The sequence below is a fragment of the Branchiostoma floridae genome, chromosome 8 (genome assembly GCF_000003815.2).
Source record: "Branchiostoma floridae strain S238N-H82 chromosome 8, Bfl_VNyyK, whole genome shotgun sequence".
Lineage (NCBI taxonomy): Eukaryota > Metazoa > Chordata > Leptocardii > Amphioxiformes > Branchiostomatidae > Branchiostoma > Branchiostoma floridae.
The window spans coordinates 5,746,887-5,764,076 of record NC_049986.1 but is presented as its reverse complement, the minus strand read 5'-3'; the positions used below and the strand labels follow the sequence as shown (position 1 = coordinate 5,764,076).

The following is a 17,190-nucleotide window of genomic DNA, read 5'->3' as shown; positions in this document are numbered from 1 at the left end:
ATGATGTCGCTCATGAACCCCTCGCCTTGGTTTGATGGATCCTTTGACATCGACGTCCGTAATGATGATGCCTGGGAGATCCTTCTGCAGTACCAACTGCACCCAGGAGGGGGAGATGTCTTCTGCAGACTTTGGAATGGCGATCTCAGCTGTTGTTGCCATCTTTGGTAGTATTTCTAGAACTGTCAGGGAAATACAATATTTGGGAATATAATGCAAAGTTGTTGAACACTTGAACGGAGCTATTGGCATTATTTCAATCATTCATGATAAAGCAACGCAGATACATAGTTCGAACTATTTTGACGGAGATAGGCAAGACTACGGGCTTGCTATATGTATATACGATGCTCCAAAAGACGTACGCACAACACAAGTTATCACATTAATCATTTTGAAAATTTTGTTTTGGAGAAAAATAGCTAATCGAGGGATGGTTAAATAAATATATTTTGTTTCTTTCTTTTCCTTGTTTTCGTTTTGTCATATCTGTCGTGTGAAAAAGCATATTGCATGTCAAAACAAATCCCCAAACCCTCCTCTTCAGAGCACTCACAGGCTAGTATGAGCTTCTCTCGAGATATCATTAATAACATATAGGGAAAAAAGTAACTTCGCTTGAAGCGCATGTGGTGCCCCTTTATACAACATTAAAAAGCTCTGTTCACCGTGTACAAAAACAGACCACGTATCTTTTCGTTTGCTATTGAAATAGAACTACTAAAGAAACCGTTGTATACAGAACACGATGGATAATTTGTGTTTATCTTCCACACGATATTCCCACACATGGAGGTAAACTCACATGGTGTACATAATGACTTCTCTGGCGACCACACCCTGTCATGTTTCACCCATACCACAGGACTGGGAAATTTTACATGAGGTGTCCTGGAACAGTCCATTCTGGGATGTACTTAAAATTACATGCATGTTTGTACTACAGGGTGATTAACAGGAGTCCCTTCTGAGTGGAAGTGTTTCTCGACTGCTCCACTTGACTTATGGGTGTCGCTGTGAGAGTGGAAGCGTTTTCGGACATGTCCATTTTAACTAGAATTGCAACCAGAAGAGTGCATTCTTTCACACGGCTTGATTGGTGACAAATGCCGCATTTGCCTGCAAATGCTGCCTGTCTAGTTTACATTACTTTTAGCCTATTACGCGCGCGAAGTCATTATGGTGATTTTTTAAAAATCTTCGTCCTTGTGGAAACCCTGGCTTTAATATAATGCGTAAGGTAGACAATACATCTTGAAGGACTTACCGGAGATACGTTTGTGCAGTTTAGTCATCCAGGTTGCAGTTAAAACATGTAGTTAAAACATGTACTTACCGGAGAGTTGTACTGGCGTGTCTTCTTCCTTGGAACGCAGAGGTCAAAAGAGACCGTGTGATGTGTTCACAAAGAGTTATTCTAGCTGAATATGTGGGTGGATAAGTTTCAGGTGCTGTCCACTTGGTCACAGGGGTGGGTATGCATTGTCTGCGTTATTGTAGATATCACGGCTCTGTTTAAATGTTGTTCAATAAAGCAGGACGATAATTATAAAGTTTTCTCTGTGAGCCAATTTAGAAAGAAATCATGCTTAAGCGGTCTATAATCTCCAATGCCATTTGCCTAGGAAACAAGTGAACCCCTCCAACTAGAATATAAATTTAGTTTAACCCGATTGGATTAAGGGCGCAGAACACAGTATGTATCCGAGACCCCAAACAATAATAATTCAAGTATAAAGTAGTGCGCAACAGAATTTGAAAAAAAAATGAGAGATTAGTGTGTGCACGTTTAAATAGCGATGCGGAAACTGTGATGAATAACAAAGGGAAACGTTAGTTCTATGAGTGTATGCATTGAGTTGGATTTAAGTGTTTTGCTAGATTTGTGTACCTTTGCGATTGAATACTGTTACCACCAACTACGGCTGCAGCTAACATGACATCCGCTGAGCGGTTTCTAAAACTGGGTTTAAACAAATAACGAGTCTGGAACTTTTGGCTCATTTTTATGTTCCGCTAGTTCACCTTTATCCGAGGGTAACCTATATCCGTTGTTTGTAATATAACGAATTTAGGGATGTGAAGTCACGAAAGGTGGTCTCAAATCGGAACATTTTGAAAACATTGCAAATTTGAAACCACGGTCATCAGACTTAATACTCCTAAACGGATATAGGTCACCCCGCGGATAAAGGTGAACTAGCGTTACACTGTAACCTGAACTCAAACATATTCTATCTTTTTACATTTCTTGTAAATCCTAGGTACTATAAGTTTTAAAGCGTCGAATCTTTTCACTTTGGGGTCCTTAACCACGTAATACTCCTGGCAAAATTACAATCTTCAGTTTGAAACTGAAGCTGTACTTCGAGATAATCTAGATAGAGATCGTGGTATGATTATACCATGGACAGCAGTCCCAGGACCAAAAGTTAGCCACGAGCCTCTACCGGCATTCATATTGAATGTATCCCACCACCCAAATCCACTTCGCCCTATGTGGTCCACAATGCTACCTTTAGTTGCTATATTTGTACCTTGTATATAAAATCAATTCTAGCACGTTGTATTGCGTACGACAGCATTATTTATAGCGAATACCTTGCATGCAGACAAACATGTAGACAGGCGTCCGTGCTTGTAATAATTTTGATAGCTTCATTTAATTGTCAGCATCATGTCGACATCGATATTTATAGTATCAGCTCACGTGCTCCAAGTCTTTATCCAGTATACAGCTTGCATGTGCTTGTAGCCGAGAAACTGGTCGAGAAACTGGTCGCTTGTGAAGATTTTTGAGACCGTACTACCCATGAAGTGAATAGTTCTGTCCAGTACAAGACAGTAATTAAAAGTATACAATACTCTCGAGATTTTGTCACACACACAGAAACACTTTTGTTTCCTATTTTTTATGTTCAATGATTCTAGAGATTTTAAGATTCAGATAGTAACTATTACGTATTGCTCGTCTAATAGCCAAAAAAAGCCATAATTCCTAGAGATTAACAAAGTGCTTTTCAAACAATTTTCTTTCTCATGCAAGACATCTGTTCGCAGAAACACGCCGTTCTGTCGTCTGTGCGCATGCGCGTCTGTAGGATCCTTGCAAATGTCCTCAACCTCCATGTCCGAGGTTATACGTGACGTCATGGCTGTTGGACGGACAGCTGGCACGTGACGTCATCTCACAGCTGGTGTGTGACGTCATCTCACTGCTCTGTCCCGACAGCTTGACACGTTTACATCTGTCTGAAGTTGACTCCAAGCTGCAACGGACACGTTTGGAACTCTCAGTTCTATTGTCACCATGGCGTGAGCTGTCATTGGCATTGACGTACTGAAGACTGGGGGAACTACCGACACTGTCACGTGCCTGTTCAAACGTCTTCTTGTCAACGCCCTGTTGTGTCACAGCGAACTTGTCCTCGTGAGGAACAACAGTTCCCATGATGCGACATTTGAAGCACTCCAGACACCAACACGACTCGTCATCAGACTCGGACTCTGAGTCGCTGGACCACCAAGAGTGCTGACGTGTGGATGTCTCGGTGTTGGTGACGTTACTGGCTTTGGGTGTGGCCATCTTTGAGGCTCTGACTTTCTGTATAGAAAAAAGTTCCCAATATGATATATATGTGCATAGCGGTTTTAAATCCGCAAAAAATGTTTCATTCGAATTAAAATTAACTCGCTTATAGTATTCCGTGAGCAAATATAGCCACGAAAGACAGCAATTTTAAAATGCAGCAAATTGTCGAATATCATGCTGAATGTTATCTCCTTTTTGACAGAGCATGTCGAATAAGGAAACAAAAGCAGTACCGTCTAATGAGATATCATGGATCCAACCCTGAGGTGTGGCCAAAAAACGCCATAACGTCAGTCATTTGAAGAATCTGACCTGTAGAACCTCTAAGGGTGTAGGTCGTGACGTAGGGGCAGGGCGCTGTGTGGATGTCAGGTTGGTAACGTTACTGACTTTGGGTGCGGTCATCTTTGAGGCTCTGACTTTCTGTAAAAAAAGTTTATAATATGTTACATAGGTCATCTGCAAGTAAGTGTTGTAATTCCTAAGAAAATGTTTCATTCAAAGGAACGCTGTCTTTTTGAGGGTTTGTGACATTCCGTAAAGAAATATAACAACGAAGTTCCGCAGTTATCGACTCCGCCTGATATCATGCCACAATGCTGTCGACTTAAGAAACTACCAAGCAGTACTCCGCTGTATGATATCACAACCACCCCTGAGGCGTGGCCAAAAAAAATAAGATGAGTTATTAGAACCTGACCTGTAGAACCTCCAATGGTGTAGGTCGTGACGTCAGTGTTGGACGTTGTGACGTCATCCTTTTGTCACCGTGACCACCCATATGCATGTTGGGATGTTTCCCATCAGGCCTTGTGGAAGATTGTGCGGTCCTGATTGGCTGACCACTCTTCTCCGTCCGTGGATCACATGACGGGATCGTCTGGCGGGAAAAATATAAGAATTTATGGACTAAGAAACTATCACTTTCTATGTGTGCAAAACGTAGTATTAGAGTTATGAGATAACAACAATATGTTGTATGAAAAAATGTTGCAATTGAAAATGTTAGGAGTTGGTTTGACTAATATCCCTACCTGTTTGACGTCACTGGATAAAAGCTGGTTTGGTCGAGATGTCGACTTGTCCTTGTAGCCGTTACCATGGCAACGAGAGTCACCCTGGCTGGCCGTCCGGACAGCTTTTGGTGCATCATGGGATGCTGCAGTATCCATCTTCACCGCTGGAGGGCGCGACTGAGCAGTCTGGACCTATTGTAAAAATGTTAAAAATAGCGTTTAAAAGTCTTTTAGAGTAGCTCGATTTGATTCATTAGGGGACCAATCAGCCCATGGCTGAGAGAGAAACTGAAACACGGGCTATCAGTTTGAGAGCAACTTCATCAGCAAAAACAATCACGATGGCCCACAAGGACAATTCGCCGTCAAAGTTACGCAAACTAATTTTGTCGTCTAACTAGAGAGAACACATATTCGCCTATAATGGCGCAAATTATTTGTTCTACAAGCAGACGATCAAATATGTCCTTGTGGGCCACAGTATGCTTAAGATATATAGATTATGAAGGGATGCTCTTTATGTAGAGTTGTCTCACCTGTTGGCTACCGGGAAACAGCACGGCGTTGATCCGATATGCCGGCTGGTGCCAGAAACCTTCATCATGGCCGCTCCAGATGCCGTCATGACCAGGGCGAACCCTTACCGAACCACTGCCGTACCCAGGGCGTACTCTCACAGGACAACTGTCGTACCCAGAGCGTACCCTCACAGGACCAGTGCCGTACCCAGGACGTACCCTCGTAGAACAAGTCTCCGAGTAACCTGGGCGTACACTCCCGCCGTCATGACAAGGGCGTGCCCTCGCAGCATGGTGTTTGTGTTGACCAGCTGATGGGACAGACGGTGGTACTGATCGGTGTTCCTGTGGAAAATGTAGATGTAGTGAAGATGAGAAAACAAACACAGTCGGAACGAGTGTTATCTATGAGTGAGTTCAACACAATCGTAAGCTATAGCTATGGCAGTCGTCGTATGGATTTTTTTTGCTGACGTTATAATACATCTGGTGTCTTATTTGCAGCCAGTAGGTACCCACTGTTTTGAGTAATCATGCTGATTTACGGGCTCGAGGCGCCTCGAGCACGGGTCCCCCTTTTTACGTGCCTTTCCAAAGCCGAATTCGTTATCATATTAAACTTTCATGCTGTAAGTTACAGCAAATATCTTCCTCAAAATAAGTCCAGAAATTCTATGTTATGCTGACTAGAACTATCTTGATGCACAGACAGACTCAAACTCATAAAACAATTCCTCCAGTTTTCATAAGGTAATTTATACCTGTTGGGAACCAGTAGCATGTTCAGAATTCAGGCGGGAAGCCTGGATGGTTCGGTGTGCCTTCAGCATCTGGCGTGCAGCAGCGCTCTCTGTCGGTTCAGGTCGGTACGACACCAAGCCTCTTGTAGGGTCGCTGGTCTTCTTAGCCGAACCCTCGACTATGACAGAACCTGTCTCCGCAGCTGCAGCTGTGCTGGGCTTCACATCGACTGTGGGTTTGTCCATAGACGTCCCTGTATGATCAAGGAGGTTAAAAGAATTAACCTCCTTGGTATGATGAATAAATGGATTATTATTTTTGCCCATCGAGGTAATAGATACATACAGATCGCCACGATGACCGTTATATAAGTCTGGTTCTCAATAATAATGAAAACGTATGACAATATCGATTTTCCAATGCATCCCATATGTCTAAAGTTCTACATAACTGAACCAGACCATGTCCAGGACAAAAGATACAAAAACCGAAAGTTCTGCTGCAGTAGCAAAGTCACACACCAGGGGCCCAAAAATGAACATTTATTAATAGCCTTTTTCTTCCCAACCCTTATTCACATATTAAATACCATTTCCATCCATCCAGAGGTTCTAATGTTATGGTGACCATAAATATTCGGAAACACAACCAGACATGCACACATACACACACACAGACACACACAGACACACACACACACACACACACAAACACACAGACACACACACACACAAATACAAACACACAGAGGGGGAGAGGACAGACAGACAGACAAACAAACACACTAAAACGTACACCTAAAACAAGACATCTATTTTTCCTCGAGATAAAAAGATATGTCTATCATTAACATGCCATGATATCCGATATGTGCACTTCATCTTATGATCTACATGAAGGACGCTCTTACCTGCAGGGTGTACAGAAGACGCTAGGCGGCGCTGTTTGACCACGCCGTGAGGAGGAGACCGCCGTCTTTTCTCCCGACGGGACGACTGGACAGCGGAGACTCCGTGATCTCCCGGAGAAGACGAAGACGTTTCACGTAAGAACGTCTTGTGGCGGCGTGACGTCTTGAGACGCTGTCTGCCTCGGCTGGGACACCGCTCGTCGTCTGAGGAGCCCTCGGAGTCCGCGTCACTCCACAGATGAGGGGACGGGGCTCTGTTCCGCTCACTGTGGTCTGTACATGTGGCCCGTGTAGGCTTCGGTACAGCGTTCTGTGGGGAGGGACAAGGCAACGTAAGAACGCTGCCTGTCACAAGAATTAAGTACATGTATACAATGCAAGCTATAATGGGTTTATGGCGTAAATACAGCCCCTTTCCCTGGTGCTGAACAGCCATCCATGCACAGAGGAAAACATTGCATTGTACACTTTTGTCATTCAAACACGGGTAAATACACCTGCCTAGGTTCTGATTAGTAGATTTACAAACATGCACGTTATTATATTTCAGCCATACATAGTATGGTGAAATATATTGTATTCGTAATGTTTCTTTCTTCTTTCTCCTGTCAAATCTTCAAAGTGATTCATCTCCGCCGTTCCTGGACCGAATGACCTGAAATTTGGCACAGGGGTAGAATGGGCCAATACCTTGATGCTTTTTTCTCAGTTTTTTCATATCTGCCTCTAAAATGATTTTATTGAGATTTTTTTGGTCAATTTTAGACCAAAACTGTATATTTTGACCCCTGTACCCTGGTATTACAACCAAATGAGCTAAAATTTGACAGAGATGTGCCTTGATAATGCCCCCATATAAATTCGATAACACTTTTGGTGTATAGTACAACAAAATGCTTATTTTTGCGATTTTTTGACCAATTTTTGACCAAAAAAGGACACTTTTGGCTCCTGTACCTTGGTATTGCAACCGAATGAGCTGAAATTTGACACAGATGTGCCTTGATAATACCTTCATATAAATTCAATAACACTTTTGGTGTACAGTGCAACAAAAGGCTTATTTTTGCGATTTTTGGCCAATTTTTGACCAAAAAAGGACACTTTTGGCTCCTGTACCCTGGTATTACAATTAAATGACCTGAAATTTGGTATAGATAGGCATTAGATACTTGGTAACAAGATTCAAGTCAAATTTTTGACATAAACAACTTTAAAATGATTAATTTTGGCACTTTTCTGAGGGGAAATTTTTCTTTTGGCCTCCTGACGTGACCTTCCGTGACCCCGCACAGAGCCACACCTGTGCGCGTCAGCCGGAGAGTTGATTGAATCAAAGACCTAGCCAATCAGCGAAGAGGAGGCCAAAGGCTAATTAATATTCATAAGCGGGGCCTCATGATCCCGTATATAGCAGTGTTCCCGCCAGGGGGAGCGAAGCCCGCCTAAGGCTCTCGCATTTTACACTATTCAGAAGGCTTTATATAGTATCAGTTCTTAGGGGCATATCTATGATAATCGCAGCAGTCACTTAACTTCTCTTCAGGAGTTTAGCGTAACACTATTTCAGGTCAAACCGTCAAAGGCAACTAAAAACAAACTTTAACGTTACTGAGTTCAACAGTACTTATAACTTGTTATCCGAAGTTGAAACGCTAGCGATGGTATTTTCGCTGCGCTGTTAGCTCCGTGCGACTGTTGTTGACGGTCTTATAACGGTACCCTGGTATGAGTAACATTTGGTATAGATAGGCATAAGATAGTTGGTAAAATGATCCAAGTAAAATTTTTGGCTTAAAGTACTGTAAAAGGCTTAATTACAGCACTTTTTTTAGGGGAAATTGGTTTTCTTTCGTTCTCCATGCCATGATCTTTCGGACGTTCACCCCACAGAGCCGACATCTGCACCTGCGTCTAGCCGGCAGGAAGAGTTAATTCAATTAATGGTTCAGCCAATCAGCGAAGAGGAAAGCGAAGGCTAATTAATATTCATAAGCGGGACCACACAATACGTTAACTTGAAGACTCAGGCCGTACAGACTTCTCGCCAGGATTTTTTCAAAGCGTCGGACAGGGGTCCGGGGGCCGCCGAATGTCCCTGGCGGGGTCCAGGGGCAGGGCCACTGTGGGGGGGGGGGGACCCAGGTGGGCGAAGCCCCCCCGGAAGCTCTTGCATTTTAGACTATTGAGAAGGCTTCTTTTATCAGTTTTTTTAGGGCCATATCTACGATAATCGTAGCAGTCACTTACTTCTCTTCAGCAGTTTGACTTTAAAATATTTCGGGTCAAAGCTTCAAAGACAACTAAAACCTCATAAACAAAAAACTTTACTTAGCTCAACAGTATACAAAAATATTGTACGGGTTGCCATCCTTAGTTGAAGCGCTTATTTATAGCGCTAGTATCTTCGATGCGCCGTTAGCCGCCGTGCGACTTTTGTTGACGGTCTGATATCCCTACGTCGCCGCCTCGCTGATATTCCCACGAACATGTTTCAAGAAAAATACCCAGCAAAAAACGCTGTTCTGCGTCAAATTCTATTCTATAAAACATGTGGGACTCAGTGTTACAGTCTAAATATTTTGTAGAAGCACCGCTGTAGGAAAGAAGGTCCAAGCAATGTAAAACATCACGTAGCATGAAGTTCGCTGTCAACTGGCACACAGCACATGGCTGTTTGAAACTCTAAGTCTAATCAACAGCCGTGTTTGATTGATAGCCGGCGGTCCTTTGATGAAGTCGGCGAAAGGTGCGTTAGTTAGAAAATCTGCGTTTAGTTTTGATACGTAATTATAAGTTAGACAGTGGCGAGAATGATTATTTTCTCATCAATATTTCTCTTCAGAATTATTTGAACTTAATTGTACATCTAAACAATTGGCTTACCTGTGCAATGTTTATATGATTAATGATCATGTGTAACGTATGGCTCCTAGTCAATAGATCAGCATTTTCTCTATAGTGACCACCTGTCTATAGTGGCCACATTTCCTAGTGCTGTTGTTGTTTGACATAAAATTTGAACATTTAAATTGTAAGTAACTTTAAACTGCCAGAGTTTCAGCCCAATAAAACACTCTCAGCGCCAGCCTCGAGGGTATGAACAGACTGACCAGACAGACGAAAATAAATCCTCGAACAAGGTTCAATCGTATCTTCCGGGTCTGGCAGGAAGTTGTTAAACTAAAATAAGAATAGGCTCGATGGCTGATTGCATACAAAGTAAAACAGTTTAACAGTTTTACAGCTTGAAGAAAACAAACGCTCCTACAGTACCTCCACCTGCTTGATAATTATTAAATCGTATGCCCTACTTGAATAAAAAAAAGTTCACTGCAATAATAAATGTACCCACATCACAAGGAGCTTATACTTTTTTAAACTTACACCTAGTTATCGTACTGAAAATTGTTAATGACATTACATGAAGTCATTCAACAATTTTCAGTCATGATGAAAATTTTCTGAATGGAAGGTGTGATTATTGTCATTTTCTGAAAAATAGAAGCAAGCTCTGTTTTTACCTGGAATCAATTCACAATACCAGTCCACTTTGGGGGATAATGTACTGTTAAGAGGATGTTCCATTTTTGCGCAGGGGTGATTTGGAACAGTCCAATGTTGCGTGGGAAGGGGTATGGCTGAAATATGCTGTATTTGCTCTTAAGCAAATGTCGGCCTTTCTAGTATCATATTACGTCAATAAATGTTGGCAACGACATTCATATCTCCAATTATCTTTGTACAGTCAATGAGTCATAGTATGTATATTGACTAAACGTTGCTTTTTTGTGACATAGATAAACGAAACCGTTATACTATAGTTCAAGTCAGTGGAAATATGTTCAAGTTATGCAAGTTAATATGTGTTTACGGCGTAAATGTAGCCCCTTTTCCTGGTGCTGAACAGCCATCCATGAGGAGAAACCAACCCCTTTTATTGTACAACTAAGTTATTCACACACAGGTAAACACACCGGTACCTGCCTATGATACTGACGTGAATAGAAACTTTTAACACATGACACATTATCTCCGTAATATTTGGTAATGATAGTCATTTTTCATCTTCAGTATATAACATTATGATAGTATCCTTTTTTCGCCGACACTTTGTGATATGGAACACGAGACAGTTATATAGCTAAAGTCAGTGTTTATATGTTCACACTTGATCATGTACGTGTCAACAAAGTTCCGTTTTGGCGATTTCCGTTGAGGATCGCCTGTAATGAAATACCATCGGGAGCTGCCCGTGAGCTCATCGGTATTGTAATTGTTCCCCACCCGCCCATGTAGTAAGCGCGCATCGGTGATATTTACGGGAGGGATACAGTTATCTAACTCACGGCTGTAATCAGAAAAAAAGAACTGCTGACAGATAAAGCCAATACTTCGAGACTGGTGCCGGTAAGACAACCATATTTCGGACTTTGATGAAATGGTTACGAGGCAAGTTGTAGCCTTTTCTGTTATCGCCGTGCCTGTGGCCCAGGGATGTAACTGAAAACAACCCCGTAAAATTTCCCCGGCTGCGCTTATGAATTGGCCGGGTGGATAACCCTCTCGGCACCGTAGAGATAACTGTGAGCTCACGATACCTTATCATGTCTACCAAGCTAGTTGAAACTGTTAGTGACTTTACCTTGTCGTAAGCGGGAGTTTGAAGGGTTCCGGCGTGCTCTCTGGGTTGTGGCAGAGATACTTGCGGATCTGTTCCTAGCAGAAAAATATCACACGTTAGAATCCGCGATATGAAACGAATTTCTTCAACATTAAATAACGAGAATACAAAATGTAGATCATCCATTTCTACGTTATGTCGGTGTTTAATCAACGGTCGGACAGGCATGATCAGATGTGAAATATCTGATCTGAACGATCGAAAGGTTTTTATTCATCTACAATACATTTCACTGTGCAAAATCTACGCCTTTATCAATTTCAGTGATAGTTTCATCCAGTGTACAATCTAACCTCTGTGGGTAGTTACAAAAACCACAAAATACATGGAGACATGATGTTTTAGCCGTTTAAGATTGTAAATGTACGTAAAATCGGGCGATTGACTTTTTTGTTGAGGAATTCGAATGCAGTCCCTGAGTTAGTCAGTGACGAGCCTACTTTGATAAAACCACCATTAGAATCACAACCATTGCCGTATGAGGATTGACGTAAGTATACGAATCTTTATATGGTGTATACTTGTACTAATTGTATATTAGAGACGATCTGACACAACGCGGTGAAGTTACTCACCCGACTGTACTCCGTTCTGCTCTCGCTCTTCTCTGTGAAGATACAGTGTCTGTTTGGTCAAACCTTTCCCCGACATGACGGTATCTTTCCCCCACTGAGCGCTGTACACCGTCTGTTGTCCTATAACACGCATTTTCCACACTCCAACACTTGTGATTTGCGATTTTAGCGTGAAAACGTCACGAAAGCCGGGAGCCGATCGAAAACACGTCTGGTCTCCACGAGAGTGTTTCTACACTGTTTACATGTTTGTAGAACCGTTGTCAGGTTCGAACGATCGAAAAAAGTTGTTCTGGAACGGAGCATTGTTGGGTTGAGACGTTCTTTTTGTTTCAGATGAAAGTATGAGTAAAGCTACTATAAGTTTAACAATAGTTTTGGGCACTCTTAGGGAAGGAAATATTTGGCCGTTGCCCGCAAATGTTTACTTCCAAAAAAATGGACCGTTCATTAGAGACGCGTAGCGAAATAGAGTAGTACTGCAGTTAGAAACAGATCACACTGGCTGGAAGTTGCTGTCGACTGTCGGGACATGTGTAACATAATTTTCACTAGAGGTTCACTAGAAGTTTAGCGTAAGTAACAACGTATCACGTTCCTGGTGTTATGATGTCATTCTTGATGAACCTGTTTCTCTACTGTGATGGTTTTGGTTTAGATAATGAAACAGCAGCCCGATTTGGGAGAAAAGGGGGGAGGGGGGCGACGGCAAAATTTGTGGGAGGGGGGCAGTCTTTCTTGAGTTCTAGTCCATAGTCAAACTTGCTGGACTTTTGTTAGCACTTGATTTGGATTTGGTCACGTAGGCATGCTTCTTGTCTTAAAATAAACGTCTTTGTTTTCCAATGAGTTATGTTTTCATGTTTTGAAATCCTCTCGAAAAAATACAGGAAATCACTTTTCAGAGGGCTGAATTTCCAACATTTCCTTGGACAAAAATGTTTGCCCTAACCCTCCGGCGCCTACCAAAAATCAGCAAAAGAACCCTCAGAACAAAATCATTGATATGAGTATACCTTTCTAAAGCAAATGTACAAAAGTAACGGTCTCCTCTGTCAGCACTGGAACACCAGTGCTGAAGTGGTCGTCAGCACTGGAAGTCCAGTGCTGAGCCGGCGTCAGCACTCGAGGCAGCTTCAGCACTCGAGGCCCCATTCTAAAGGGTAACTGTACATTATTATCATGAATTGTCTAGGCCTAGGAAAAAAAATGTTGTGTTTCCTGTTTCCCTACCTACCCTAGAAAAACCTGCCGACCCTAGACTTTTTTTTGGGGTGGGCAGAGGAGTCACAGTTTCCAGTTAGAATTTTTATTCAGTCTGCTTCCTATTGAAGCAAAAACACTGCTTGTCCTATCTAATGAAGGATAAATGTATCTATTGTGCTCAAAATTAAAGTTTGACATTAAAAGAGAAGTGTCCTCATGCACTTCAGTTTACTTTGTTCGACTGTATTGTAATATGTATTACTAGAGTTTTGGCCAACCTAAAAAAAATTACAAGAAAAAAAAGAAGATAATTCCTACCTACCGACCCTAATTTTTTCATAGCTGAAACAGGAAACACAACATTTTTTTCCTAGGCCCTATATACTAAGTCCATTTTCTCTGTTGTTTTTGTTGTTGACTTTTTGAAATGTAACAACAAGTCTTTGTACCGACTCAGATTTTATTAACACTAATGTTATGTCTGTATGTTCTTTTACAGAGCAATTCCCAATATCTGCTGTGTGCCAACAGCAAGGTAGAGTGGTTTGGAGTTTAACATCATACCATTTTTGATGCCTGACTTACTACTTGGCATTTTCTTGTGGTAAATTTTACCATGGATGAACTGAATACCAATAATGGTGTTAAAGAACCAACTGAGAAAAGCGAAGATGAAAATTGTCATACCAACAAGGAACCTCCCTCCAGTGCACCTCCCCCAACCAACGGTAGTCCTTCTTCCAACAACATTCCTCACCAAGAAGGAAGCCAACACGCAGCAAGAACACAACAAGAATACGCTCTCGTAAACGTCCCGCACATACAGCAGCGCTGGGAGTGGGATTGCGGACTGGCCTGTACCCAGATGGTCCTCCGACACGTGTTAACCTCCCCACCGTCCGTCGACAGTTTCCGCGCCCTCTATGAGAAGATGGACTTTGGTTGTAGCGTGTGGACCGTGGACCTCGCTCGGATCATGGCTCACTTTAACGTCCCCCATCTACTTTGCACACTAACTCTTGGCGTCGACAACGGGTACCAACAAGAGAGCTACTATCTGGACCACTTTGATAAAGACAAACAGAGAGTTAACCACCTATTTACCAACGCCGCGTCCTTGGGAATACGCACTGAGGAAAAGGCCGTAACCGTACAGCATATACGGCATCATCTATCGGAAGGAAACGTAGCCATCGTGTTGGTTGACTCCTCTAAACTACACTGCGTTTGGTGCAACGAGAACAAGGCTTGCTCTTGCTGGCCTTGTCACATGCTGTGGTCTTGTTTATCTGAAGGTTTAGATGAAGAAGAAGTTTCTGTGGCCTCTGATTCTGAAGTAAACGAGAAAGAGAAAAGAAGTGGCAAGAATATTCCTGGCTCTCAAGACAGGAAAGAAGATGCAAATGTACTTGAAGAAGAAAGACTACCAGACGTATACCAAGACGCAGATGCACAAATTTCAGCTGGTGATTCTGCAGATCAAAATAACATTAAATCGGAGCATAGCCAAACATCGGAAGAGACATCTCCCAAACAAGGGAGCCCAGAAAAAGACAAAAACACAGCAAAAACACCTGACAAATCCGACAAGTCTGGCTACCAGGGACATTTCATTGTTGTTTGTGGGTACAGCGAAGAAGGAATTTTGTACAGAAATCCCGGATTGGCGACTGATCTATGCTGTTGTACGCAACAGAGTTTTGAAGACGCAAGAAAGAGTTACGGCACGGACGAGGATATCCTTTTTGTCTATCAGCACAAAGACAGTGATAGCAGTATGTAAATTTGTGGTTAGTTCGATTTTATTTTTATGTACCACACATGTTGGAGAGAGAGCTTTTTTTCTTTAGTTTAGGCCATGTTTAGACCATGTTTATTTAATTATATGGATGACATTATATAGATGACATAGATAGGATCATCTCAGAAGTAATTTTTAGCAAGCGTGGGGAAAAATGCTTTGGCAAACAATTTACCTTTTGTATGAAATCTAATCATCAGGAAGTTTGAACAAATGACTCAACACATTAAAGGGACATAATGTAGAAATATGGCGCCAAAATTTGAAATATTCTGAACTTGAAAATCGCCATTCAGATTGACATTTGCAACTTATTTCTAACTTATCTGCGTCATTTTATCACATTTCTAGTGCTTATTAACAACGTCAAAGTAAGCCGCGACCAAATTCACTTACTTCCGGGTAGCCTACCGGAAGTAAGCCGACCGTAGATTTCCGAATCGACCGTTGCGGTCGCAGATCTTCGGAGCTTCGCGAGGACTTTCAACAAACTTCAGTAATGATTCGAGCGAACCACCGAACGCGTTCTAAAGCGCACTTTGGCTCGCCAGCGAGTTGAATAAAATGGCGGACAACTCAAGCGGCGGAGGGAAGTGCGCATATTTCAAGACATCCTCACGGCTCAACAAAGTCGTATCCATACGTTGTAAATATTGCTGTGCAGTGTAATAAGGTAGACTCAACTCATAATGTAGAAAAATGACTGAAAACAGTGACTTTATTTTTTACATTATGTCCCTTTAAGGGTAAGGTTTACTAGTAAGTATACCTAACAATTTTGTTCCTCTTTTCTTTAACCTCAGAGTTAACTTTGGCATTTTATGACATTAGTATCTGTATATATATATATATATATATATATATATGGTCATTTTGTTGCTGCTTTGTATGATTTACAGTATGGGCAAATTTTTCAAGCAAACAAAAATTGATGAATGAGTCAGTGTCATCCGTATACAGTCAAACCTGCCCGAGCGACCACCTTTTCTCAGCGACCACCTGGCCATTTCGACCACTTTTTCTCGGTCCCGATTTATTTTCCCATTGACGTAAGCATTAAGCGACCTTTTCTCAACGACCACCTGGCCAACGCGACCGTGACCGGCCCAAATTGGGACCCATAACGACCGCATCATTTTCAAAATTGAGGTTTTCATCGATTTTTGATGATAACTAGCACGATTTTGTGCCGAAATCGGCCAGTTTTCGTCGGATTTTGGGGTTAAATTTACAGTTTACAGTGTGCCTGTTGTATTTGAGATTAAAGACCTCGCTTCTTTGCGTGCGTGCAGTGTGCTTGCTTTATGCCATTAAGCACAATGGAAACCGTTTATACTTTCCATTGGTCATGTTTTGAGTCGATACTCTTCTCAGCGACCACCTGTCCAAATCGACCGCTTTTTTCCGGTCCCCCGGGTGGTCGTCTTGGGCAGGTTTGACTGTAATTGAATTCATTATAACATGGCCAGTTGCATATAACTAAACAACATCTTTTCTTTGTTGTAGATATTCCCACATACTAAATCTTTTATGTGAAGATTCCCACTAACCCAGCCACTCACACTATATGTATACATGTATGTCTCGTTTTATGTAACAAGTTGTCTTATTTCTGGAAATCATATTTTCTTAGAATTGTTTATTCATACATATATGTATTACATACATACATGCATATACTAAAACAACATTGAAGCCTGTTACAAAATTTATACCGTGCTGTAAAACTGACTGAATTAAGTTTATGTCTTGAAATAGCAACCTTAACATTATGCAGTTTTAGTCTTAAAATAGCAACCCCTTACTTTAATATAGATAGATAGATAGATATCTGATAGAGTGATAAAGTGTTTTTAAATGAAGGACAGCAGATTTAAATCATGTTACCTGATTAGCAAATTATACAGAGCTTTAAATACTGTGACTGAGTGTGTGCACTTTTGTGCACCCATATTGGAGCTGATGGTGCCAAATTATTATTTTTGTGCATCTTAAAATTCTTGTTCAACTGCATATTTGTGTAAGGTTATAATGTATGCTGAGGCGCTAGTGCACTAGTGTATATCAGTCTTAACATCAGATTCTGATCTGTTTACCTTAGGAGAAAATGGTAAATAAAACCGTTGTGCATTGCGTATTCAAAAACT

At 41.7% G+C, this 17,190-nt stretch overlaps 2 protein-coding genes across 2 annotated transcripts; one reads left to right on the top strand and one right to left on the bottom strand.

Annotated features, from left to right (window-relative positions):
* Positions 1-2,801: 2,801 nt before the first annotated feature.
* LOC118420413 lies at positions 2,802-12,213 on the bottom strand. Its single transcript, XM_035827189.1, has 9 exons — positions 12,037-12,213; positions 11,423-11,496; positions 6,778-7,122; positions 5,888-6,120; positions 5,145-5,471; positions 4,627-4,800; positions 4,293-4,472; positions 3,905-4,015; positions 2,802-3,604 (listed from the first exon to the last, which is right to left on the bottom strand). Exons 4-9 carry the CDS (start codon positions 6,110-6,112, stop codon positions 3,119-3,121), a joined length of 1,503 nt encoding a protein of 500 aa, XP_035683082.1. The 5' UTR covers positions 6,113-6,120; positions 6,778-7,122; positions 11,423-11,496; positions 12,037-12,213; the 3' UTR covers positions 2,802-3,118.
* A 1,604-nt stretch (positions 12,214-13,817) lies between these two features.
* Positions 13,818-15,351, top strand: LOC118421547 (protein GUCD1-like). Its single transcript, XM_035828883.1, has one exon. It carries the CDS (start codon positions 13,859-13,861, stop codon positions 15,023-15,025), a length of 1,167 nt encoding a protein of 388 aa, XP_035684776.1. The 5' UTR covers positions 13,818-13,858; the 3' UTR covers positions 15,026-15,351.
* Positions 15,352-17,190: the final 1,839 nt, after the last annotated feature.

Coding starts and splice junctions, on each gene's coding strand:
- LOC118421547 (XM_035828883.1), top strand. CDS start 13,859: ATGGATGAACTGAATACCAATAATGGTGTTAAAGAACCAACTGAGAAA.
- LOC118420413 (XM_035827189.1), bottom strand. CDS start 6,112: ATGGACAAACCCACAGTCGATGTGAAGCCCAGCACAGCTGCAGCTGCG. Junction 4,801..5,144: donor TGTTTCCCGGTAGCCAACAG/GTGAGACAACTC, acceptor TTTTTACAATAG/GTCCAGACTGCTCAGTCGCG. Junction 3,605..3,904: donor CACCCTTAGAGGTTCTACAG/GTCAGATTCTTC, acceptor TTTTCTATACAG/AAAGTCAGAGCCTCAAAGAT.